The following is a 26452-nucleotide window of genomic DNA, read 5'->3' on the forward strand; positions in this document are numbered from 1 at the left end:
CGAGGGCTTTCTCTAGTTGCGGCGAGCGGGGGCCACTCTTCATCGCAGTGCGCGGGCCTCTCACTGTCACGGCCTCTCTTGTTGTGGAGCACAGGCTCCAGACGCGCAGGCTCAGCGGCCGTGGCTCACGGGCCTAGTTGCTCCGCGGCATGTGGGATCTTCCCAGACCAGGGCTCGAACCCGTGTCCCCTGCATTGGCAGGCGGACTCTCAACCACTGCGCCACCAGGGAAGCCCTGTCTTTTATTTTTAAAAAGGAAAGGACCGTTGAGCCCTAGAAATGGCACGATCTGACTTACACTTTAAAGAGTTTTCTGGCATCTGTGCTGAGAGCAGATCGGGGGAGAAGAGTAATGGGCAAGAGCAGAGCAGGGAGTCCTGGTAGGAAGCTTCTAGAATAATCTAGGAGAGAGAAGGTGGTGGCTGAGACGAGGGTGGAGATGATGAGATGGATGGGATCTTGGATATACTCTGAAGGGGGAGCCATTGGGGGGAAACGGGGGTGGGGTATTAGAGGAAAAGAGCAGGTGATGGGGACTCCAAGATTCTTGACCCCGGGGTTTGTTAGTTCTAAGTGTAATGTAAGCCAAGAGCTTCCGGTGACCGCTCTGTGGAGAAGACACGCCCCAGGGGAGAATCCAACACGAGGAGACAGAACCAAGAAAAGAGGGGATGAGATGGGTTTTATTTTATTTTATTTATTATTATTATTATTTTTTGGGAATGTGTCGCAGCATGTGGGATCTTAGTTCCCCAGCCAGGGATCAAACCCCTGCCCCCTGCAGTGGAAGCGCAGAGCCCTAACCACTGGACCGCCAGGGAAGTCTCCTGATATCACTGTTTAAATAGCTACCCCTAAAGACCCACTTGACTTTTCATTCATGTGAACCAGTGAATTCACTTTTGACCACTGGGGAAACCTGTATACGGATTGGACATAAACAATATTAAGAAATTAGGATTTTATAGGAAAATATTTTTAGAGATGCATACTGATTTAGAGGTAGAATATCATGGTGTCTACAATTTATGTTAAAATACTTGGGCATCACGTAATCAACTGAATTAAAAATAAATTCCCTTGGAGCTATAACTTAGTTTAAGTAGTTTTTAATCTCTTGAACAACAAAAAGTGTTCTCACTTAAGTGCCCCGGACTCGCTAAGGCCTCAAATCCACTTTGTAAATGATTCACTGAATTTCCTTGCTAGAGAGAAAGCAACACGCTCTATGCAGCAGTGTGGGGGAGGAGAGATTGCTGCTTGGTAATTCCTAGCTCAGAAGGGATCCCGGCTGGACGGGAATTCCAAAGAGAGGCTAGATGAGAAGCAAGTGGACAGCGGGAGGCTGTTCCAGGTCATCCCCATGTCGCGCCTGGTAGGATAAGAATGATGAGAACCGAAGCCACAGCCGGAGCCCGAAGCCAAACCCTGGCACACCGACCTTACCGGAAATGATGCTCTTGCCGTCCCTCATGAAACCTATGCCACGGCAGGTCATGTTGGGCACAGTGATCCGTAGCAGCTCCCTGTTGGACAGCGTGTGCCACACCCGGATGTCCTTCTTGGCACAGGTGGCAAAGAGCTCAGCGGTGCCACTGCAAAGAAGCCACCAAGAGGATAAGGGATGCAGCCATACGAGATGCACAGTGTTTCTCCGGTGCCCGTCTGACACTAAAATGGCCTTCACGAGGATGGAGGGAAGGACGCCTTTAGACACCTGTTATCTCAAGCTTGAGGGCCTTACAGATTTTTTGTGTAAAGTGGCATGTGATGCCCTCAAACCACCTGTGGACAATCTTTCATAGTCTTGGGACTTCCCTGGCAGTCCAGCAGTTAGGACTCTGCAATTCCATTGCAGGGGGCACGGGTTCAAACCCCGGTCGGGGAACTAAGATCCTGCAAACCATGCGGTGCGGCCAAAAAAAAAAAATCTTTCATAGTCTTTTTTCTTACGAAGGGTTGGGACAAAGTTGCTCAAAAGGAAAATGCCAATTTAAAAGTCTTTCAGTGTCCTGTTGATCGCAAGTAACACATGAGAAGAAATACATCTGTGGAATATTTATATTAAAAGAGACTAAACAAACCTTTTCCTGTAAAGGAGACAATCTTGTTAAAATTTCAAAGAAGAAAACGACAAGGGTTCTAGAATTCATGTTTGCAGACAACCCAAAATACTTCTTTGTTTAGTTATGAGAAAATATGAGATTGTGAACAAGGAAGAAAAACCCATAGTCATTGGTCTGTTGGGTTTTTTTCCCCGCAATGGACAACTCGTAAATATAATGAAAAATGTCCAATAAATTACAGATTATTCCAATTTGAGAAAAAGGAGTCATACCAGGGTACAATAAAGACCATCTGCTTTATAAGTATGCATTTCTAGGGACTTCCCTGGTGGTCCAGTGGTTAAGACTCCCCGCTTCCACTGCAGGGGGCACGGTTCCATCCCTGGCTGGGGGAACTAAATTCCCACATGCCACAGGGCGTGTCCAGAAAAATAAAGTATGCATTTCTAGCTAAAGTCCTTGTGGAGACTGGGCTTTTAGATTTAAATACCTCTCAAGAAATTCCTACCGATCAGCATAAACACATCCATAAAAAGAGAGTCCCTCTCTCTTAGGTTAAGATCTACTCACTTTGGAATGAATGGAAAAATAAGTGGATCATTTCCACATATTTAGCTTTGGGACTCAGAGGTAAAATTATGATGCTGGACTACCACCTAGAAACAGCAAGCTCTGGGACTCTCCTGGTGGTCCAGAGGTTAAGACTCCACGCTCCCAATGCAGGGGGCCCGGCTGGGTTCGATCCTTGGTCAGGGAACTTGATCCGGCATGCATGCCACAACTAAGACCCGGTGCAGCCAAATAAAATAAATAAGTAAATATTTTTTTAAAAAAAGAAACAGCAAGTGCTGGAACAGGAAAGCAGGGGCTCCTTGCTCCTGCCAATTCTGATTAACAGAGATCAAATCAAGCCAACGTTGGAGTGGTAATATTTATTGAAATAAGAAATGTTTTATGTCAGACACTGCCTTCAGTGAATGAGCTCCTCCTTGGGGGAATATGAGCTCTTTTTTTTTCTTTCTAATTCATTTATTTATTTTTGGCTGTGTTGCGTCTTCGTTGCTGCTCGTGGGCTTTCTCTAGTTGAGGCGAGCGGGGGCTACTCTTCGTTGCGGTGCGCGGGCTTCTCATTGCTGTGGCTTCTCTTGTTGCGGAACACGGGCTCTAGGCATGAGGGCTCAGTAGTTGTGGCGCGTGGGCTCTAGAGTGCAGGCTCGGTAGTTGTGGCGCACGGGTTTAGTTGCTCCGCGGCATGTGGGATCTTTCCGGACCATGGCTCGAACCCGTGTCCCCTGCATTGGCAGGTGGATTCTTAACCACTGTACCACCAGGGAAGTCCCAACATGAGCTCTTAAAGAAGCATATGGACTGCTATGAAAATCAAGTATCATGGAATGAATCTACCTAGAGAACTTTCCAAATTCTCTCTCCCCGAGATGGACAGTCCACTTCCTCAGGAATTAAGCCTAGTCCAAAAATGTCCTGAGTTTAGGATCTGAGAGATTAAGTTCCAAATTGATTGGATCAAGATGGTACACTAAGTATGTGTGCTCCTTCCCACCCAGCTAAAATCCCACTCCTGGGGAGTTCCCTGGCGGTCCAGTGGTTAGGACTCAGAGCTTTCACTGCCGTGGCCTGGGTTCAATCCCTGGTCACGGAACTAAGATCCCACAAGCTGCGTGGCACAGTCAAAAAATAAAATAAAATAAAATCCTACTCCTGGGCATATATCCAGAAACATACGCTTGTGATGTTGGAGCAGTGAAGTGGTCACACAAACTTCCCACAGATAACGTTTATAAAAGCCAGATAAAATGAACGACAATAAGAACCAAAAATCCTGAAGACGGGGCTTCCCTGCACTCTAGAGCCCACGAGCCACAGCTACTGAAACCCGCGAACCTAGAGCCCGTGCTCCGCAACAACAGAAACCACCGCTAGAGAAGCCCGTGCACCGCAACGAAGAGTAGCTCTCCGCAGCTAGAGAAAGCCCGCGCGCAGCAACGAAGACCCAACGCAGCCATAAATCCATAAATAAATAAATGTATTTATTAAAAAAGAAAAAAGAAATGCAGGGACTTCCCTGGCGGTCCAGTGGTTGAGACCCTGCGCTTCCACCGCAGAGGGTGTGGGTTCGATTCCTGGCTGGGGAACTAAGATCTTACATGCCGTGTGGTGCAACAAAAAATTAATTAATTAAAATTTTAAAACTGCCCAAATTACTGTGTGCCAGCTGAATTCTACATGTAGGGGGGAACCTCAAAAGGAAGAAAAAGCAGGCAGAGACCAGAGAGGATATACTATTTTTTCTTTTTAAAAATTCTATTGTTTTTTTTCTTTCTTTTTTTAATTTTAAGATTCTGTTTTTGAGGACAGAGCTCGTGGGATCAATTTGAGCATTTTTATTTTACCTTTTTAAGAGAGTTTTTTTACCTTTAGCTGAGCACAGTACATTCATCAACTGTGCTCAGTTTGGGTGGCTGAAAGCTGAACCTTATAGGCTTAAAGTGACTGCTAGTGTGTTTCTTTGGGGGATATAAAATGTTCTAAAATTAGATTATGGTGATGGTCGTACAACTCTGTAAATATGCCCCTAGAAAAACCATTGAACTGTACACTCTAATGGGTGAACTTTATGATATGTAAATTATATTTCAATAGAGCTGTTAAAAAAAAAAGAAAAAAGTACAAAACCTAAATAAAGACTCCATAAGAAATTGAAAAGGTATTTAAAAACTTACCCTTACTAAAGGCACCAGGACCAAATAATTTTACAGATTGATTCTACCAAGCTCCTTAGAAAAAGAGAGGAAAAGTGATACAGAAAGGAAATGACCAGTTTTCAAATAAAGATTCACCTAATGGGAGGCACCAGCTGTTTTCACTAATAGGAATATTTGGGAGAACCTAATCACAAAGACTCACGGAACCAAAACTACATTTTGTGATCTTAAGGATCAAGTTTTCAAAGAGAGTCTTGCTACCTATAGAACAATGACTTTGAGTTTTGTAAATTCAAGTGAAACACTGAGGAAGTTCAGGGCAAAAACTGTGACCAACCTCATGGAACAAATCTCACCAAAGACAAAAGAGGTCTCAAATTCAAATAATGGCAAACTCTGACTGTAGCTCTTTTTGATATTAAAACTGCTGATGGTTATTTGTTTCACTGGGTTTGTGAGGGATTTACCAAGATATACAGCAACGAGATCCAGAAGAACTCAATCTTATGACCACTGCCATCGAGCATGCCAGATCTGGAAGACCCAAGAGGTGCAAACAAATGACTCGAAAGATGTTTGAAAAAAGGCACTACTAAGCTTTTCTCCAGACAGCAGTGGGAAAACATAGAAAAGTTTTGCCAGTCTGTTCACCATTTCCATGATGGATTTATTAGAAAAGCCAACATTCTAAAGAGGCCCAAATTTGAATTATGAAACGAAAGTAGCTGCTTGGTAAAGGCGATAGAAAGCCTATTAAAATAATTCGCTACAATAGAAACATTTCAGGAGAAAAAATAATTTATTATGACTTATCATGATCGATTATGTTAGTTGGTATTGAAAGTATATTAATAAAATTACATGTCCTTACACACAGCACCAAATCTCCACGTTCTTATCATTTTTACTGTCTTCTACTTACAATGGAAAGACGATGTCCTCAACAGCTTCAAAGTGACAAGTTGTAATGAGAGTCTCTTTGAAGTCTGTGAAGTTGACACGATAAATGTGTGACTCTTCTGTTCCTACAAAGAACTGGTGTCCTTCCCCTCGAAGTGTGATAGAAGTGATGCCACCTTGTAACTGGATTTTCCTTTAAGGAGAAGCAAAAGGAGAAGCAGATTTCCTCAATCGATGAGTATTTATTAACTGTCCGAAGCATTACAGAGGACACATATCAGGCGTGTGACCTGGGACATGCCTTTGAGGAGGTGGCATAGTTGGAAAGGCAGGGGTTACAATATTAAGTGCCCATGGTCAGCAAAGGGAGAGGCCCACATGGCCTACTATAGTCAGGGGACCTTATCTGTGAAATGTGGTCTGAAATGGGTCATGTAACACAGGTAGCATTTAGATAGAGGGAACATTCTAGGCAAGCAAATGGGCACAAATGACCATGCCAATTAATTAAACACTTTATTAATTCCACTTCTGGGAAATAATCCTAAAATCAGGGGAAAAACCCTTTATGTCAAAGAATGTTAGTATAACCTTATTTTAAAAAGTAAAAAGTTGGAAACAACCTAAGTATCCAATTGTGTTGGAATGGTTAAACGATCTATGGAGCAGTGACTTCAAAAAGTATTTGCCTGGCCACTAAAACCATGTTTAAAAGGCTATGGAGGGCTTCCCTGGTGGCGCAGTGGTTGAGAGTCTGCCTGCCGATGCAGGGGACACGGTGCCCCGGTCCGGGAAGATCCCACATGCCGCGGAGCGGCTGGGCCCGTGAGCCATGGCCGCTGAGCCTGCGTGTCCGGAGCCTGTGCTCCACAACAGGAGAGGCCACAACAGTGAGAGGTCCGCGTATCGCAAAAAAAAAATTAAAAAATTAAAAAGGTTATGGAGTATACATATTTTACCACCATAAAAGATCATGTAGTAATACTGAAACTATTTATGATGTTTGCATTAAGTAAAAGACCAGAATACAAAAGTTTATATATTAAAAAAGTACAATTCTTTTAAAATGTATATGAATAACACGGGCAAGAAGAAATAACAAAGTGTTAATAGTGGCTATGTTTGCCAGAACTTTCAGGCGTCATTTTTTCTTCTTCCACCTTTCAGATATTTCAGATCCCCCTGCTCCCCAAATGTTTACTGAGTATGAGCTTTTCTTAAAAAAAGAATATATAAATGAACGAGGTCCTCGAAACCCAACCTTGCTCTGCAACTAACTTAGTTTTGACAATGAAAATACAGTGAGGGTTCTTGTGCAGGGAACGAACATGGGAAATGCAGTATTTTACAAAGAGTCATTTGTTGTTGGGACACAGAACAGTTAAGGGGGAGAGGACAGAACCCAAGTCATATCCCAGCTCCTTCACTAACTAGAGCTCTGTGACTCTTGGATAAGTTAGAAACCTCTGGGCCTCAGTTTACTCAACCACAGAATAATTCCTCCTTTACAGGGTTGCAGCTGGAGATAACGGAGGTAACCCTTGGCCTCTGGGCTGCAAAGAATACAAGGTGCTAGTGTTCCCAGGGCTACAGGGGCAAGGCCAGGACCTCTGACCCCCAGCCGTCTGTACAAGCATCCGAGTTCCCTTTCTAACCTCCATGACCTCTCCTGGGGGCTGCTTCCTCAATCTACAAACCCAAGGAGAAGGAAATCACAGTATCCAATTTGAGCCTTGCTGGCACACAGGGTTATCCTGGAGACATTTACAGCACCGACCCTGTAATAATTACTTTGAGTCTAATTATCTTCATTACAATGGGTCCATTTGTGTATTAAAAACAAGGGGTTAAAAAATGAAAGGGTTAATTTCCTATACTCACTTCATGGATCCAGAGCCTACCCAACACTGCTCTGAAGTTGCCTCCCCCTTTTTTTATTCTCCTTCATACAAACACAAAACTGGTCCCAATATATTCTCCATAAGACCTACACTGAGCACTGAATTTAAAGTGGCAACCTGTCCCGTCTGCTTCAAAACCTAACCCCCTTCTCCACAAGCTACTTATTTATCCCCATGGTGCTCATCACTCTCTAATACCATGTACTTTACTGGTTTATTTTGTTTATTATTTATTGTCGTCTCCCTCCTGCTGGAACGTAGACTCCATGAGGGTAGGGATGGTTCTTTTCCTTCTTTTTTCTTTGCTTTATTCATTGATTTCCCAAGCACCTAAAATAGTGCCTGGTACATAGCAAGCGCTCAATACAGATTCATCTGCATGAAAACAGGTAATACTCGTTTCTCCAATGTATATCCATATACATAGAGCTCAGAGGCCACGTGGAGCGTGTCTAGGGGTATCTGGCTTCTGTTGAAGCTAAGTTCAAGAGCTGCCTCTGCTCCTCTGGGATGTGTCTTTCCATCCCAACAAGATCACTCCCTCTGTAATCTTCTCTGCAACCTTCATTATATATTTTACTTTATCGGGACCATGAGATTGTGTTTATATATCATCTCATATTATAGTGACTTTTTAATGTTTGTCTACCTTATCCCCAAACCAGACTGTAAGTTCTGGGAGGGCAAAGACACAACTTATTTTTTCTTTATTTATTTTCTTTCTTTCTTTTTTTTTAACAACTTTATTGGAGTATAATTGCTTTACAATGGCGTGTTCGTTTCTGCTTTATAACAAAGTGAATCAGCTATACATATACATATATCCCCATCTCTCCTGCCTCTAAGATGAGATTCTTTAACCAAATATCACTTTGCCAATATCACTTAGTTCCCGGCTTTAAGCAAACCTCCCTCTAGGGGGTCTCTCCCCATCCAAACCCTGTGGAGTCTGGAACTTACTTGATGGGTTTGTAGCTGGGGCTTTTACAGAAGACCAGCAATCCGGCTCCAGAGCCCAGCAATAAACCCCCCATCTTCAGGCACCTGATAGCTGACACTCCCTAGGGGGAGAAAGAGCATTAAGAAAAAGGCCAAACGGTTTCATCATTAAGAATCTACGCGTGATGGGCTTCCCTGGTGGCGCAGTGGTTGGGAGTCTGCCTGCCGATGCAGGGGACACGGGTTCGAGCCCTGGTCCGGGAGGATCCCACATGCTGCGGGGCAGCTGGGCCCGTGAGCCATGGCCGCTGGGCCTGCGCGTCCGGAGCCTGTGCTCCGCAATGGGAGAGGCCACAGCGGGAAGATCCCACATGCCGCGGAGCGGCTGGGCCCGTGAGCCATGGCCGCTGAGCCTGCGCGTCCGGAGCCTGTGCTCCGCGACTGGAGAGGCCACAGCGGTGAGCGGCCCGCGTACCGCAAAAAAAAAAAAAAGAATCTATGCGTGACCTGACACAATGGGCATGGCCAGGGCCACACTGATGCTGCCCTGGATGAAGCTAAGAAAGGTGTTGCCTGTGATGTACCCCCAGGCTGGCTAAGATGCCTCAGTGCCAACAACAAGCTCGTGTGCCAGGAAGTAGCCCTCCTGGTCCTGCAAGGAGCAAACACGCTGCACCAAGCTTCTTGCCTTTAAAACCACCTGTGCATTCTGAATATATTAAAAATTAACACTTTACATCCACCCAAATGCAGTTAGCACAGAGACGTAAGCACGACCCCAGCAACATCAGTTCCTCAGGTGCCACCATTTTCACCAGAACTTAACCCTTAGAATGCAAAGAGACTGTATTTGAAATCCAAAGAAAGCACAGGAGACCCCTTATTGTTTGGTGACTGTATTTTCTGAACTAAAGCATTTAGTCTGTAATCTTACCTGTAATAGGAAACATATTTAAAGTCAAAGCCATCTTCAAAGTCTGGGGATGTATGATGGTCATTTTGTATCATCCTCTATGATGTTCTAATCTGAAAATGTGCACGACCAATACCTTCTTTTTTTTAATTTATTTTTATTTATTTTTATTTTTTTATTTTTTGGCCAAGCCACGCAGCACGCAGGATCTTAGTTCCCCGACCAGGGATCGAACCCGTGCCCCCTGCAGTGGAAGCGTGGAGTCCTAACCACTGGACCATCAGGGAAGTCCCCCAGTATTTTATTTTAAAACACTCAATAATAATACAGCTAGTGACTTGAGAGGTTTGTGTCTTAATGAGGTTTGGATATTATAAAACAAATATTATGTCCTTTCAAGTTACTTCAAATTGAATTTTGCCTGTTCTGGCTCAAAAGGCATTCCATGATGCTTGAGAAGGGAAACCAAGGCTCAGGAATATGAAGGCATGAACCAGAATTGCATGCTGCCCTCTCCTGCATCCCAACCCCAGCTCCAAAAGTGCTGGAGCAGGACCATGGGATGAATGCCTGGCCCATGAGGAGACAACCCTGAATGCTAAATATTTTTAGCATTTGTTCAGGGACTTAGGGAAGCAAGGGATAGAGTTTCACAGAGCTTCAAAGTTACATACGTGTAATTTCTAAATAAACTTTTTTGCAACTACAGATGACATTGTTCAAGTGCACAGGCTCTGGAGCCAGTCTGCCGGGCTTCCAATAGCAGTTCTACTACTTGTTAGCCATGAGATCTTAAATGGCACGTGCTTTAGTTTTCCTCATCTGTAAAGCACGGTTGCAGTGGTACCTACATCTCATCAGATTGCAGTGAGGATCCAATGAAAGTATAAGAAAGGTGCTGTGCTCCATGTCTGACCCCTCAACATTTACTGAGTATGTACTGTTGTTTAAATTATTATTATAACCATCATCACCGTCTTCATTTCAGTGCTGTATGCCTAATAGTGCTGTCTGTCCATTTGAAACCATTCCAATTCTTTATCTCTCTAACCACAGAGCAGACATTTTTTTTGTTTGTTTGTGTTTAGTCTTTTGTTTTTTATTGAAGTATAATTGACTTACAACACATAGAGCAAACATTTCGGTAGAGTTTCAAAATGGGTAACTGCCCGAGATTACTTGATATTCAAACCAAATGTCTTCAGTGATACCTCCTATCCCTTTGTCCTAAAAGAATTCTTTTCTTTCCGCTTGTGTAAAAGGCATCTTGGAAACATCGCTTTATGGAATTTACCATTGGACCTGAATTAGGTATTAAAGCATCCATAGGAGACTTAAGTGCCACAGGTTTGAGGAACACTAAGACAGTCAGCATCTTTTCTGGAGAGGCACTTACATCCCAGGTGGTGGGGAGGCAAAAATAGCCAGATCAGAATTTTCACATAGTGTTTTTTGTGGTACCCGGGCCTCTCACTGTTGTGGCCTCTCCCGTTGCGGAGCACAGGCTCCGGTCGCGCAGGCGCGGCGGCCACGGCTCACGGGCCCAGCCGCTCCGCGGCATGTGGGATCTTCCCGGACCGGGGCACGAATACCGTGTCCCCTGCATCGGCAGGCAGACTCTCAACCACTGCGCCACCAGGGAAGCCCCTCCCATAGTGTTTTATGGAGCCCTTTGAAGGTATCTCAGGAGTCAGAACTGGCAGGGCTCTCAGCCTTTCCCTCCTTTAACCTGATCTGCTTTGCTTTCATCTGTTGAATATATTGGAATCCCTCTCCTAAAAATAATTTGAAAAACACTGGCTTGGACTGTACCTTGATCTCCTGTGGGGTTATTTCTAGACTCTTCTCTACCTATACTAGAGCTTTCTCTCATTCTTATGCACCTCCTTAAAAGCTGGAATAGTAAACAGTTATGTGATTAAGAAAACTCTAACGTCTTCCCAGGAACATGGTGCAATATTGCAAAGCTTCTTGGGACTATTGGCTAAGTGGAAATGCATCTAAGCTTAGTTAGAACCACCTGTTCTATTACCAGACATGAGATAGGCAGGTGCAGAACCTGGCAGCTTTCAAATTCAAAGTTTAGTAGAAACAGCCCTTGTAACTTTCCGGGACACTGGAAATAACAGCACTTATTCTGTCCAATTACCCTTTGATTGTAGGCTTTTTATTTTGGTTTAAATATCAAAATCTCTCACTGGACTTTTAACCTGAATTGTTAGGAATTCTGCAAATATAAACAATGAACAATTTCTACGTCTTGCTCATGACTTAAAATGTCAGCTGAGGCTAAAATCTAAGATCTGGTTATTCGATTAGAAAATAAAATGATATGTAGTCTTGTAAATGAAAGAGCACATGTCTCTTACACATGGCAACTAGGCTGCCCAAATGCTGGAACCAACGTGGTTACAAAGCCACAGGCCCTGAGCTTTGAAGATGAGGGAAAAAAAGGTGTGATTCTGATCCCTAATTGAGGACACGTAGGAATACCTCTGCCCTGAATATAAACCAGGGAGGAGGGCTTGAGCGAACTAATCAACTTAACCTTGCAAATTTAGGTGTGACATTGGGTCCATCACAGACTTGTCATTTTTTCTCCACAGACACTTAACGGAAGCCTGTGCTCACGGTGGCAGGAAGAAATCACTAGAAAATGTCAGGGCAGAGCAGACTTTGATGGTCTCTACTCACCAGACTGAATCTGTCCTTGGCAGGCCCAGTGTCTGCCAGCAGCTTGGTCCTAGGGCTCATCTTTAGAATATCTCCAGTGGTGGTGCCGAGGTAGAAAAAGCTATCATCATTGGCCATCTGGGGATCAGAGGGAAAACGAAATCTGAAGACCTGGTTTTCCCCAGTGATGTGCACGAGCCCCTGATCAGGGAGGGGATGAGCTTTCTCTGAACCCCACTGTGACCTCCAAAGGGCACAGGGAACTCTGCTCAATATTATGTAACAACCTAAATGGGAAAATGTATAACCGAGTCGCTTTGCTGTGCACCTGAAACTATCACAACATTGTTAATCGACTAGACTCCAACATAAAATTAAAAGTTTAAAAAAAAGACCTACAAAGGTCCTTATGGCGACTCCTGTTTCCTCAGACTCAAAGATGGGTAAGAACAGCTTCGAGGGGAGCGCAATAGGGCCAAACTCAGAACTGGAGGAAACATTAGACTCCAAGCAGCCTGTGCATTTCACCGGAAGTTGACCTGTGTCTGTTGTTAGCCTGCACATCCCGAGACACCTCCGAAGGGCTCCTAGGGAGAAACTGTGCTCCTCCAGAGAGAATGTGCATTCGCTTTATCTCCTGTTTCAAAGTCTACATTCATAAAATGAGTTTGCATTAAAAAAGAGGAAGTGGAGAATGGGGTTATATGCATGAATATTTGGATCCACCTTAAAAACATACGAATAATTCCTCCTTATGGAGGAAACTGCATTTCAACAAGGAGTTTCATTGTCAGAAACTTTATTTCCAGTGCAGAAATAACATAAGTGGCAAAGGGAGGTGCTGGGGGCTCTGAGTACCTCCTGGCTACGCTGCTTCCCTCCAGGTGAGGCAGGTTCCTGGGGTCTGATGGCAGTTCAGGTCCCACTGAAACAGATTTCCCCATAGCTGTGTCTAGGCAGCCTCTCCAGCTTCCTGTGCCTCCTCAGTCACTGTCCCCCATGTCCAGACCTCACCTCCCCACCCCTAGCCCTAGGTACGTGTACCTACACACACGTACACACACATGTGTACACGCACAGACACCTATCTTGGTCAGTACTGTTAACAGGAACTTGTACTAACAGCTACCTAAAATAACACTTAGAGTAATACTCACTGAGATACTCATGACTATTCTTTTCATTTGTCCTGTATGGCACTCGGTTGGCCAGATCTTTCTATTTGGGAGATCCAGTTCCCATACTCGAATTGTCCCACTGGAGAAAAGAAACCCGCAATTAAATGGATACCCATTTAATAGACACTTCATCTCTTCTCTGTTTTCTGCAGTGCCTTGAAGGAGAAGCTGAAAGGAAGAGAACTAGGTATTTCGGGGGATTTGTTACAGCCTGGTGATCTACCCAAGATACAGTCGTCCCTTGGTATCCACGGGGGATTGGTTCCAGGACCCACCAGCGGACACCAAAATCCGCGCACGCCCATAGCCCATAGGTATCCACGGTATCCATAGGTATCAGTATCCACGGGTTCTGCATTCGTTATTCCGCACTCACGGATTCTACCAACTGCAGATCTAAACATGGTACGTGATCCACAGTTGGTTGAATCTGCGGATGCATAACCCAGGGATACCGAGGGATGATTGTATTCCATTCAATGCTCACAACCACCCTGTGAAGTAGGTTTTGTGATCCCCCCACTCTCCAAATGAGGTTTAAATTCAGGTTTTGACTCCTGGAGACACATTATCAGCAGACATCAGAATTAGCTGATACCTGCTGCTCAATCACCTGTGGAAGAGCAGATAGACCCCCCCCCCGTAAAAGTTTTAGGCAAACGACTCTGCAAACCTGAAGGGAGTTGAAGAGCTTCACGGCCACCAGTGACCCCCCGAAGTCAGGGTAGGACGTGGTCAGCTGCTTTAGGATCAGAGAACTGTCCTGATAAGATTCTCTCCTTAGGGGCTGGCTTTCATGCCAGCCAGTTAGTTTCATGGCCTCTGAATAAATCCTTCCTCGTAATTAGCCACGGAACAGAGGCATGCCGGATGTCACAAGGTGGGGGCAGGAAACAGCACAGATTCTTTATTCTGGCTGGAAAAGTAACGAATGACATGCGCCTTTCACAGATGAGAGACCACAGGTGGGCTGAAAAGGATCGTTCCAACCAACATATGCTTCAACCCTACCTTCAGATTTCTGACCTGCGAATTGGTATGTGACATGAAAGGGGATGCTTTTATATAGGTTTAACCTTCATGTCAAACTCCAAACAGGGCTCTGATAGGTGAACCTGTAAATTAAGTTCTTCTGTTAGACAGATGCAGGCCTCTGTTCAGACCTTCAGCTTGGTACCCCACCCGCTTAGCTGCTCGATGGTGACCCTACCAGAAATGATCGCATATGGCTGATAGTCAAACGTTTGAAACTTGCTGGTGCAGTTCATTCGCAAACTCTCATTTCACGAGATCTAAATTAAGTGCAGGTGGTAAGAAACATCAACCAGTAAGTGAATCGGTGCAACTGGGCAAATGACCCTGTGAGCACTGATTGGGGGCAATGTGTTATCTGTAACAAACAGACCAGAGCCTGAAATGGGTTTAGCAGATCAGCAGAACCTTTTCAGTAGGAAGCACAGAATGGTCAAATAACCATATTTAAAAAGACTTTCAGCTAAAAGGATTTTTAATGATTCCCAAATCATGAAAATTAAGATGCAAGTTCTTTTTCCAGGACGAAAGCCACGTTCACCCTAATTGGAATGACCATGTTTTCTGTGCAAGCAAATCGAGTGATTTACAAATTCTGGACACCTTGACAGCAGATGCGTACTTTCCAGCAGTGACAAACATCTCATCGCAGCGATTGGAGAAGATGACCGTGGTGGCATTCCCGACGTTGGGGCCGGCAGCAGGGCTGCCACAGATGGCGTCTCCCTTGGCTATGCTCCACACCACCACACTGCCCAGACGAAAGGACAAAGAGAGTCAGGGGAAAACAGGCTTTCAAAATAAGAAACGGCTCTTTTAGCGGTTCTAGAAGGAAAAAAAATTAAAAGGTTACTTACAGAGGAACAAAAGAATTACACCGCCCCCCTGTCCCCCAGACGTCTCCTCAATCGCACTGGGTTCGAAGATAAATGGGTGACATTTTAAAAGTTTTGAAGGAAAATGATTATAAGGCTGGAAAACCATCAGCCTGTCAATCAAGTTTGATGCTAAATCTAAAGAGATTTTCAGACAGGCAGGGCGTAAAAGTTTACCACTCATTTATCTCTTGTAAAAATATTTCCTTGGGGAAGTACTCCAGCAAAAAAAAAAAAGAAAAATTCATTAATTAGAAGCAATAAAGGGGATGACATGGGCGTGTTTTCAAACTTGAACATGTAGCTGATTCACTTGGAGGGCTTAGTAAAACAGAGAGTGCTAGGACCTACCCCCAGACTTTCTGATTCAGTAGGTCTGGGGTGGAGGCTGAGAGTCTGCTTTGCTAAAAAGTCTCAGGTGACACTGATGCTGGTGGTCCGGGGACCACACTTTGAGAAGTGCGGTTGTAGGTTACCTTTTCCATCTTTCTGAGTACAGTCATACAATTTAGTCCTAAACTGAGTAGTGTTTGCTTAATGATATCAAAAATGTGTGTGTGGGGGGGTGTTACATTAAACACTGGGGTCAGAGTATTAAAGTAAAAGAATGCAGATGGTACAAACCTGGTTAATGGAAAAACATGCCTACCTATGTGCCCCAGATTTTCTACATGTGGAATGAATTATCACAGGTGGTCTACATCGAGGTATAACTGTGTTCGCCAGGAAGGGGGAAGGAGATAGTATAAGAGCTATGAATTCTTTTTCTCAGTAGGAAGTTGATAGATACCACCTAACGTGGAAAAATTGAGATGCATGTCACTTAAAAGTTGTAAAAAACTAGAGGAGCCAGTATCAAAAAAGACTGTTAAAACCTCATACCCAAGAGAAATAAAAATGTACATCCACACAAAATCTTGTACGTAAATGTTCCTAACAGCATTAGTAATAGTAGCCTAAAAGTGGAAATGACCCAAAAGTCTATACATTAATGAATGGGTAAGGAAAATGTGGTATATCCATACAACGTGAAAACAGTCACAAAAGGCCGCATATTGTATTATTTCATTTATGTGAAACATACAGAGCAGGCAGATCTATACACACAGAGAGTAGGTTAGTGGTTGCCTGAGGCTGGGGCAGGGGCAGTGGTGGAGCAGGAATTGGGAGTGACGGCTGACGGGCGCTGGGTTTCTTTTTGAGGTGTTGAAAGTGGACTAAAATTGATTGTGGCAAAGGCTGCACAATATAACACGTAAAAAATGTCCTTGGGGAAGTATTCTGGCAAAAAAAAAAAAAAACCAAACAAACCCACTCAACTAACCACTATACTAAAAACCACCTGACTGTACGTCTTAAATGGGTAGATTTCATGGTATGTGAAATGTATCTCAGTAGGGCTGTAAAAAGAAAAGAATCCAAGTGCCTCTGGACAGTAGAACTCTTCATGGTGGAGGGGATACAAATTTTGAATCCTTCTGCATAGTAGGACAACACACTTGCTTTATGAACCATGAACAGGTATAGCTTTAATTTTTCAAAAACAAGTTTAAGATTTAAAAATAAATAAAAGGCACCAACATAGATAGCTGGCCAAATAAACTCCAGCATATCCATACAATTGAATACCATACAGTTGTTGCAAAGAGCGATATGTATTGCCTACATATATACACATAGAAGATATCCTTGGTATAAAGTTAGTCAAAAGCAGGTTGTAGTATAACACTGATAGTACAATAACATTAACGCAAAAGCTTCACAGATAGGTTACAAAATATTCAAAATGTATGCATATGCAAACTCTAGAGTGTCCACTCTAGTTCCCAGCATCCCTTCTGTTTCTCCGCCTCTGTGGAGACGCCAGGTGGTTTGGGTAGAATGGAGCCTCCCACACGGTCAGGGTTGACCCATGACTATACAAAAGCAGCCAACAGGACCCCATGCTCTTCACCACCGTGACTATTCAGGGATGGGCATGTTGCATTTTCCTACAGCAAAATTTGTTTTTCTTTCAAGAAGAAACTTTCTTGAGCATGTTTTTCTCAACATCTCCAGTTTTCCGTAAGCAAATCTTCGATAGCCTAAAATCAAGCTTAAAATTACAGAGGAGACGACAGTTTTGCAGATTAATCTTGGGTAAGGAGCCGTTTTATTCTCCCCCCAAGGCCCAGCCTTGGCAACTCTTCGGCAAGGTCTGGGGGTGGGGGGTGATAATTGCCAAGCTTGAAAAGCCTCTGGGGCTGGGACCCAGGCATCAGGGGTCTTATTTCCTCAGGTGATTTCAATGTGCACGCAAGACTTCAATGTGCCTTAAGTTGAGCTAAGAATGTTAATAGCTGATTTGTGGATGCATTTCTTACACACAAAAAAAAGCCAAAACAGTCAAATGGGGGATAAGCCAGGGAAGTCTGATTATTTACATGGCAAGAGAATGACCGTGAAAGGAGGAAATCTCGTGACGATTTTGTTGATTTGCTATATATTAAGAGAACCGTCAATATACAACTACACACAAATGTAAACTTCCATTGTAATTAACCTGTGGATCTCAAACAAGAAAATATCTGTGAAAGTGCACCAAAGTATTAAATCCTACACAAACCTCAGGTGTTATTTTTCTTCTATAAATGATGTTCCTTTAGCATTAACACAGGAATAGGTGCTACATTGATTTTTATTCCTAATATAATGCTTTGAAATACTCTTCCCCCCACAATTTCATTTGTATGTATTCTCTCCCTACTAAACTTGACTGTGAGATCCTTGAGCGCCAAGATCATGTCTTGGTGAGGCAAGTTAAAAAATTTAAAATGCCACCTCTGGAGTCACACTGCCAGGGTTTGTCCCCCAGCTCTGCTACTTAGCAGCTGGTGAGTTTAGTTCCTCAGTCATATGGTCCCAATAGCTCCCACCTCATGGAGTTGTCATGAGGCTTAAATGAGATAATGAAGTTACTCAGCCCACACCTGTCCCATAGTAAGTGCTCAAAAAAAAATCAGCTGTTGTCTATGATGAGAAGGATGGTGACAAGATGATGTCATCTTTTACAGCAATGGTTCTCGATTTAGTTGCACATTAGAATCACCTGGGAAGTCTTTCTAACTCTTAAAGCCAAGGCCAAGTGGTCAAAGTCTCTGAAGGTGGAGCCAACCCTGAGTAATTTTCTAAAGCTCCCAGTTGATTTCAATGCACTGCCAGGCTTGAGAATCAGCGTCCCATAATATTTTCGTCATAGCCTTTTCATACCACACACGCTCTATAGATGGGCAAACAGAGAGTGTTAGATAGGAGAGGGTACTTAGCACATCTAGAAATATGCATGGCGGAAAATAGGTAAATATGCTTAGTTCATTACCTTCCATCATCTGGGCCTCCTAGTGATACCAAGTACAAATCATTTGGTGAAAAGGCCAGAGCTTCAATTTTGCCCTTGTGAAGTGACAGCCGAGCAATCAGCTCCCTTTTCTTATAATGCCACAAAATGATATCCGCCTGGGAGCAAGAATACACTGTCAGATCATAGACAGGCTTTGAAAGAACTGGAAGAGATAGCTTCCCCTCTCGGTGAGAAATAATCATTCGTCACTTTTCTAGAAATCAGAGCAGGTCTTACAAACACGACAGCAACAAGATGGACACAGTTGTAATCAGGGACGTTTGTTTCTGAGCGTTACCGGTCACAAGTTGCACCATCGGGTATAAAACCACTAGGTTCCTCAGCTCTCAGCCTGATAGGATGAAAATGAGTTCCGAGAGGGGTCAAAGGAAGAGGAGGAAGGGTGTAAACAGGGTGGCACACAGCTATTCTGAAGTGGGCAGTTTTTCTTGGGAGGCACTGCTAAATCTATTGAGAATGAGTGATTTTTTAGTTTTTTCACCTTGAAGCCCATGAATGTGACTTGTCCGGAAGCAATGTAAACTCCGCTCTTGGAGATGGTCACACAGGAGACATTGTTGCCGTGACCGTGTAGGAAATTCTGTTCCTGGGTATTTAGTGCCTGAATGAGGATGGTGCAACCCAGAGGATAAACCAGATGCTCCTGGTCGGGATGGCATTTTAGACCAGTGGGGACATGTCCTAAAAGAGAGATTAAAAATAAGAGTAAAAAATTAAAAAATAAGTCAGGGGCAGAAGTGGCTGGTGGTTTTTATTTAAATTGAGCACAAAAGAACGCTTTTGAAATAAGCCTTCGTTCAACTAAAATAAGTGTATGTGTGTGTGTGTGTGTGTGTGTGTGTGTGTCAGGGAGGGGTGATAGGTAATTTTATTCCACTGACAAGAAGGTTGGTCTAATAATATATAAGCTTTTCAAACTTTAAGGTGCATAAAAGTCCCCAGGGGCTCCGGTTAAAATGCAGATTCTGATTTTAGGTCTGGGGAGGGGCCGAGATACTGCATTTCCGACAAGCTCCCAAGTGATGCTGGTGTTGCTGTTGCTGGTCCAGGAACCTCACTTCAGACCTAGGTCCAGTGTTTGTAATTCTGATAAGCACAGAGCACATGAAGCAGGAGAAGCCTGTCTGGGTGAGCGCAGAGCCATAGGGAGAACGTGAATTCACTACCTTGGGCAGAAGTTTGGTAAAGATAAAAATTAGGGTTTTCGTTCTAAGTCTCTGGCAGGCTGAAGAATCCCAGGACTTCTCATAGTGAGACCCCAATCCTCCAGATATTTGCCAAGAACCATCTCAACAATTATAAATCTTTGTAATATGTTCTAATATGAAATAGACATGAGTCCTCCCTTGTTACTCATCTTTGGTCAGAATTGTTTTGGTTATTTTTCATATCTATTTTGCAATATACACTTTAAAGTCAGCTTGAGTACTTGAAAAACTCATGTTTGTATTTAGGGGAGTGGCATTAAATGTATAGATTAATTTAAGGAAAAATAATTTTTATAATAATACGTTATATTTCCTTTCTAAAAGCAGGGTATGTTTTTCCATGAAGTCTCCTTTTATGCTCCCTGGCGGCATTTCTAATATTTCTTCATAAAGATCTCACACATTTATTTTGTTTACTTCTTGGTAGTTTAACATCTTTTTTTTTTTTTTTTTTTTTCCGGTACGCGGGCCTCTCACTGTTGTGGCCTCTCCCGTTGCGGAGCACAGGCTCCGGACGCGCAGGCTCAGCGGCCATGGCTCACGGGCCCAGCCGCTCCGCAGTATGTGGGATCTTCCCGGACCGGGGCACGAACCCGTGTCCCCTGCTTCGGCAGGCGGACTCTCAACCACTGCGCCACCAGGGAAGCCCTAACATCTTTTTTTAAATTGCTATTTCCTTCCCCATCAAAAGAGTCACAGATATTTATTAATATAGTTTTCTTGTCCTTAATGAACTCAGCTTTTATATTTAACTCCCTCTGGAATTTAGTTTGATGCATTATGTGATTCCAGTAGCTAGACAGATTTTTTTTCTTCAAACGGCCAAATATATTAATTGAATAAATGATTTCTTTCACTTTCATTGTGATCATCGTTCCTTTTTTCTGCAGTCAGTTCTCATAATACTAAGGTTTGTGTCTGGGGGTGATCTTGTCCTTGTGAAATGTATACTTAGTTTTTCTCATTGCAGGCTCCTTATAAACAATCATATGGCTACCCATAGGGTAAAAGTAAACTTAGATCCCTACTTCACACCATCCACAAACAATACATTCCAGATAGATCAGGGACCTAAATGTGAAAAACAAGACTTAATGTACATACAAGTGTAGGAAATGACTAGAAAGTGACGCAAAAGAGCAAATCCTAACAGCAGAGGCCAATATGTGCATCAAGTTATGTTAAAAATCACAAACTTCCTGGGAGTTCCCTGGTGGCCTAGTGGTTAGAATTCTGGGCTTTCACTGCCGTGGCCCGAGTTCAATCCCTGGTCAGGGAACTGAGATCCTGAAAGCCGCGTGGCACAGCCAAAAAAAAAAAAAAGAAAAAAAATTAAAAACTAATGACAAAAGACAAAATGAAAAGAAAACCCAAACCAGGAGAAGATATTTGCAATGTCCGTAATACCAGACAGAGAATCATACCCAGCAGAATATATAAAGAACTACCATGAAGCAATAAGAAAAATACAAACTGCCCGACAGAAAAATGAGCAAAGGCTATGAAGAAGCAATTTATGACGGAGGAAATTCAAAAGCCAGAAAACGCATAGAAAGATATGCAGCTGCACAAGTGACCAGGGAAATGCAAATTATATCCAAAACGAGATACCATTTCATTTCCATCCTAATGGCTAAAATTAAGTAGGCGGACAGTACCAAGCATTAGTGATGTGCAGCAAAGGGAACACTCACAGACTGCTTAATGGGAGGGTAAATTGGTAGAACTGCTTTGGAAAATGTGTCCGTATTGAGCATCATTGAATACATGTACGTATCCTAGGACCGAGATCTACTCTTCAGTATATAACCTAGAGAAATACTTGCAGTTGTGCTTATGGGCCGTGTACAAAGGTGTTCACTGTGCCGTTGTTCATATTAGTAAAAAGTGGTAAATGAATAAAAGCCCATCAACAGGGAAATAGATATTTAAAGCAAATTAAATCATCACCCAAGTAATGTTGGGTGAAAAAAAGCAGGTTTCAAATGTGCAATAAAACAGAAGATTAATCTTTTTAAAAGATTCTAAAATATAAGAACATGTAAACATATACAATTTATATATAGTATATCGCATATAGTATATTTAATATTTTACATATATAGTGAAATTTTAAAACATAGCTGGGAAGGGTACACTAACTTCAGGATAATGGTTGTCTCTCTAGAGGGAGAAAGAATCAGACAGTGTTATAGGAGAGAGAACTGAAAATGTACAGTACTTGGAAGATTCAAGTACACTTACATATTTACACCCTCAAGTTAAAACTCATAAACTATCATGTAACTCTACAATGAGTGCTAGTGTCACCATGATAAAAGGGGCTTTGCTTTTGCTTCTGATTTGTTTCCATGTGAGAGCTACTAAACTCCATTACCTGGTGTTTAAGGCCTCCAAAATCGAATCCCAGGCTCTCTTTACTGTATTATCCTGCCAGTCCATGACACTGAAGCCAGCCAAGTGTTTGCCAATCCCCAACTGACCCCACACTCTCCCCCTTCCTCCTTGGCTCACCCTATATCTGTTCCCTGGGATATTTACTCACCGACTCATACCCAACTTTAAAGACTACTTGAGGGCTTCCCTGGTGGTGCAGTGGTTAAGAATCTGCCTGCCAATGCAGGGGACACGGGCTCCAGCCCTGGTCCAGGAAGATCCCACATGCCGCGGAGCAACTAAGTCTGGGCAACACAACTACTGAGCCTGTACTCTAGAGCCCTCAAGCCACAGCTACTGAGCCCACGTGCCACAACTACTGAAGCCCGCACGCCTAGAGCCCGGCTCTGCAACCCGCAACAAGAGAAGCCAGGGCAGTGAGAAGCCCACACGCACCGCGATGAAAAGTAGCCCCCGCTGGCCACAACTAGAGAAAGGTGGCGCGCAGCAAGGAAGACCCAATGCAGCCAAAAAAAAAAAAAAAGAGAGACTGCTTGAATTAATCTTTGACCCCATTCAAACCTAGAATAGAAGCTTTCTCCCACACTTTCATAAAACTTTGGTTATTTTCCGACAAGTAGTATAGCCTTTTTACGTAAACGTGTTGCACTGAAGGCAAAATTACGGGAAACTCAGTCACTTTTTACCAACAAACCCATATAACTACAGCCCGGATCAAGAAGCCGATTATAACCACACCCCAGACATTTCCCATATGCCTTCTCCCAGGCTACATCTCCCCAAAGGTAATTGCTGCTTTGACTTCTATTCCTGTAAATTAATTTTCCTCATCTTAGAACTTTATATGAATGGAATTATACTGTACAGTACGTATTCTGTCACATCTGGCTTTTTTCATTCAACATTATGTTTGTGAAATCTATCCACATTGTTGCATGTAGCACTACAGTGGTCCCTCTGCATCGGTAGAGGATTGGCTCCAGGACCTCTGCGGATACCAAAACACGCGGATACCAAAACACGCGGATGCACGAGTTCCTTACATAGAAGTGTGTACTACCGTCGGCCCTCGGCATCTGTGAGTTCTGCCAACTGTGGACAGATTTTTCTGCCCTCTGTATGTAGTTCATTCTTTTTCATTGCTTCAGAGTAATCCATTCTATGAATATACCAATTTATTAGTCCTTTCTACTTTTGATGGACATTTTGGTTGTAGTTTTTAGCTATTTGAAATAATGCTACTATAACCATTCGCATATATGTCTTTTTGGTATACATTTTGTATGGCATTTGGAGGATACATCAAAAATCTTTAAGATGTACTCAGAATTTATCCCAAGGAAAAAGTTAAAGAGTTAAAAGATTTAGCTATGCAGATGTTCTTTGTAGCATTTAAAAATAAATGCAAAAAAATGTAAGTTATACTAAATTTTTAAAAACAGGACATTGGTTAAATAAATTGGGGCATATCTATGCAACAGAATATTATATTAAAATATATTAAAATCATGGCATAGAGTATATTTACTGCTAAGGAAAGATTTGCATGGCATCCTAGGTGGGAAAAAATCTGATTATAAGAGAATATATCAGCATGAGACCACTTTTGTGGAAAAAATTTATATGTCAATGAAAGGATCATACCAAAAGTTTAACAGTGATATCTTTAGGAAATGCAATGATGGCTGATTTTTTTTCAGTTTCGCTGTATTTTTCCAATTTTCTAAATTCTTGTTCTTAAGTATGGCTATGGATTTACCCCTGTATTACACTGTATTCTCAGTGCACAGCATACTATTTGTCATACAGTCGTTCTAGATAAATGCATATTTGACTCTATGAAAAAATATAAATTGTCACAAAATCAAGAAGGTAGAAACAATTCAATTAATTTTATTCAATTTTAAAAGGCCAAGATAATTGCCATGGGAGACACTGAGGTATAATTGACCATATATTTGGTCTTTGAGTGCCACAAAACAGCACAAATTCAGTAGCAGGGCTCTCTGCTGGTCACCATTGTGACCCTTTGCCCTCATAGCAGGTCATCCACATCCTTTACCAATGACCTGGTGATCAGCTCTAAAGATGGCCAGCATCTCGGATGCACTAAATGCCCACTTTCTATCAGAGACTGTTAACCTAAAACGAAGACTCAAGAGCCAAGTCCTAGAATGTGCTAACACTTTAGCCATTGATTGTTCTGTGTCTACATTACCACAATTTTAAAGATTTCAGGCATCACAATGCACTTTTTTAAAAGTTTGCTTTTTTTAAAAAAATAGATCTTTATTGCTTCACAATACTGTGTTAGTTTCTGTTGTACAACGAAGTCAATCAGCCGTATGCATACGTATATCCCCTCCCTCTTGAGCCTCTATCTCACGACTCTAAGTCATTGCAAAGCACCTAGCTGATCTCCCTGTCCTATGCGGCTGCTTCCCACTAGCTAACTATTTTACATTCGGTAGTGTATATATGTCAATGCTACTCTCACTTTGCCCCAGCTTCCCCTCCCCGCCGTGTTCTCAAGTCCATTCTCTATGTCTACTTCTTTATTCCTGCCCTGCCACTAGGTTCATCAGTACCATTTTTTTTTTTTTAAGATTCCATATGTGTGCGTTAGCATACGGTGTTTGTTTCTCTCTTTCTGACTTACCTCACTCTGTATGACAGACTCTAGGTCCATCCACCTCACTACAAATAATTCAATTTCGTTTCTTTTTATGGCTGAGTAACAGTCCATCGACAGATGAATGGATAAAGAAGATGTGACACATATATACAATGGAATATTATTCAGCCATAAAAAGTTTGCTTTTTAAAAAATGCAATCCGTTGCTTGTTTTCATCCTTCTCAGAAAACCAAACAGCATTGCCCCCCTTCATGTTGCAAATAGGAGGGGGTCATAAGTCAGATTTAGGCAGAACAAACAGGCCTCCTCTGACCAAAGCATCTCTCCTCTCCGGCTCCCCCTGGCGTCCTCTTCGCCTTCTGTCGTGGACTGAAATCCTCACCATTACAATCCCTCCTCCCCCCCCCCCAGCCCCTTCTCATTAGTACATCAGAAGGTGGTCCCAGGGGCTTACACGGATTCTGTAGGTGGTTACTGAGGAGCAGGCAGTACTGCGGGTTGTGTGGGGCTTAGAGCCAGGGGAGAGCTGACTAGTGGGAGAAGGCTTTCAAGTCACACTTACTTATCCTTAAGGAGGAGGAGGCATTTCGTTCCTTTTAGATGCTGGCAAAACTCATCCCATCCTTTGAGACTTGGAGTGAGGATGTGACTCTCTAAGACTTTTGGGGAGGAGGGGCTCTCTGGGTCCCCAGTGCTTCGCTCATGCCAGCGTCCCAAGCTGCCTTCCAGGTGCTACCTGGGGTCTCACTCTCCCTGTTTGCACTACGTGTCCCTGGGGTTCCTAAACCGCCCAACCCAGACGTGCTCTAGGTCTCACCATTGAATCCGATCACGGCCTCAAGCTCCAGCTCGGCCACCTCAGCCACCTCATCCTTGGGCGAAGTTTGGGTCTCCATCACCCGGAGACTCCGCTCACGTTCCTCTCAGCCTCCAGAGGTGCAGCGTCTTCCGGTCGTTATGGTAACGGATTTGCGCACGCGCGCCAGATCAACGCCTGCGCTGAAACCCAGCCGAAGGAGTTCGAGTCCTTTTGCTCTCTTGCAAATGGAAAGAGCCGTTCTTTTTACCTTCCAGTATTTCTCTGGAAATTTAAGGGGCACTAAATGCACAGAACTAATTCCCTCCTGTCCCATGTAAAGAGTCTGTGACCTTTGGGGTAACTATATAATCAAGCACCTTATGGCATTTAAAACTTAAAGGATTGCCTCTGATGGGAAGGCTGCCGTAAGACAGTATATAATTGATACTTCTTTGGGTCCCTTGTTTGAAGCAGGACAAAAAGGGTTTTTTTAACTATACTGAGGTATAAATTATATATAGAATTTACTTAAAGTGGGCTTTAGTAAATTTATATAGTTGTGCAACTATCACCACAATCCATTTTTTGTTTGTTTGTTTGTTTTTGTTTTAAGCAGGATAAAATGTTAAGTAACTGCTAGAGGTCTTGAGGGGCTCCCACCTACCTGGGAAAAATGCTTAGATTTTGTTCAAAAACAGTTTTATTTTAATTGCACCCAACTGTTCGCGTCTCTTAGTGGAACCCGATTGCTCCAACCTACAGTTCCCCGGGGGAGCGCTTTCCTTTCTTCATCACAGTTTGGAGGCCTTGGG

The 26452-nt window shown here is 43.1% G+C and overlaps 1 protein-coding gene across 1 annotated transcript in view; it reads right to left on the minus strand.

Annotated features, from left to right (window-relative positions):
• The window catches only part of CFAP52 (cilia and flagella associated protein 52), a 35614-nt gene extending 9612 nt beyond the window's left edge, over positions 1-26002 (minus strand). The window contains exons 1-9 of the mRNA XM_022596184.3: positions 25659-26002; positions 19082-19281; positions 18559-18695; positions 14948-15076; positions 13273-13372; positions 12137-12253; positions 8551-8651; positions 5712-5882; positions 1447-1595 (exon numbers count right to left, since the gene is read on the minus strand). Coding sequence (XP_022451892.1) covers positions 1447-1595; positions 5712-5882; positions 8551-8651; positions 12137-12253; positions 13273-13372; positions 14948-15076; positions 18559-18695; positions 19082-19281; positions 25659-25737 — 1183 coding nt within the window. The 5' untranslated portion in view covers positions 25738-26002. The remainder of the gene's footprint in view (positions 1-1446; positions 1596-5711; positions 5883-8550; positions 8652-12136; positions 12254-13272; positions 13373-14947; positions 15077-18558; positions 18696-19081; positions 19282-25658) is intronic.
• Positions 26003-26452: the final 450 nt, after the last annotated feature.

The sequence above is a fragment of the Delphinapterus leucas genome, chromosome 19 (genome assembly GCF_059928025.1).
Source record: "Delphinapterus leucas isolate spDelLeu-1000000601 "Yukka" chromosome 19, BTC_Dleu_Yukka2, whole genome shotgun sequence".
NCBI lineage: Eukaryota > Metazoa > Chordata > Mammalia > Artiodactyla > Monodontidae > Delphinapterus > Delphinapterus leucas.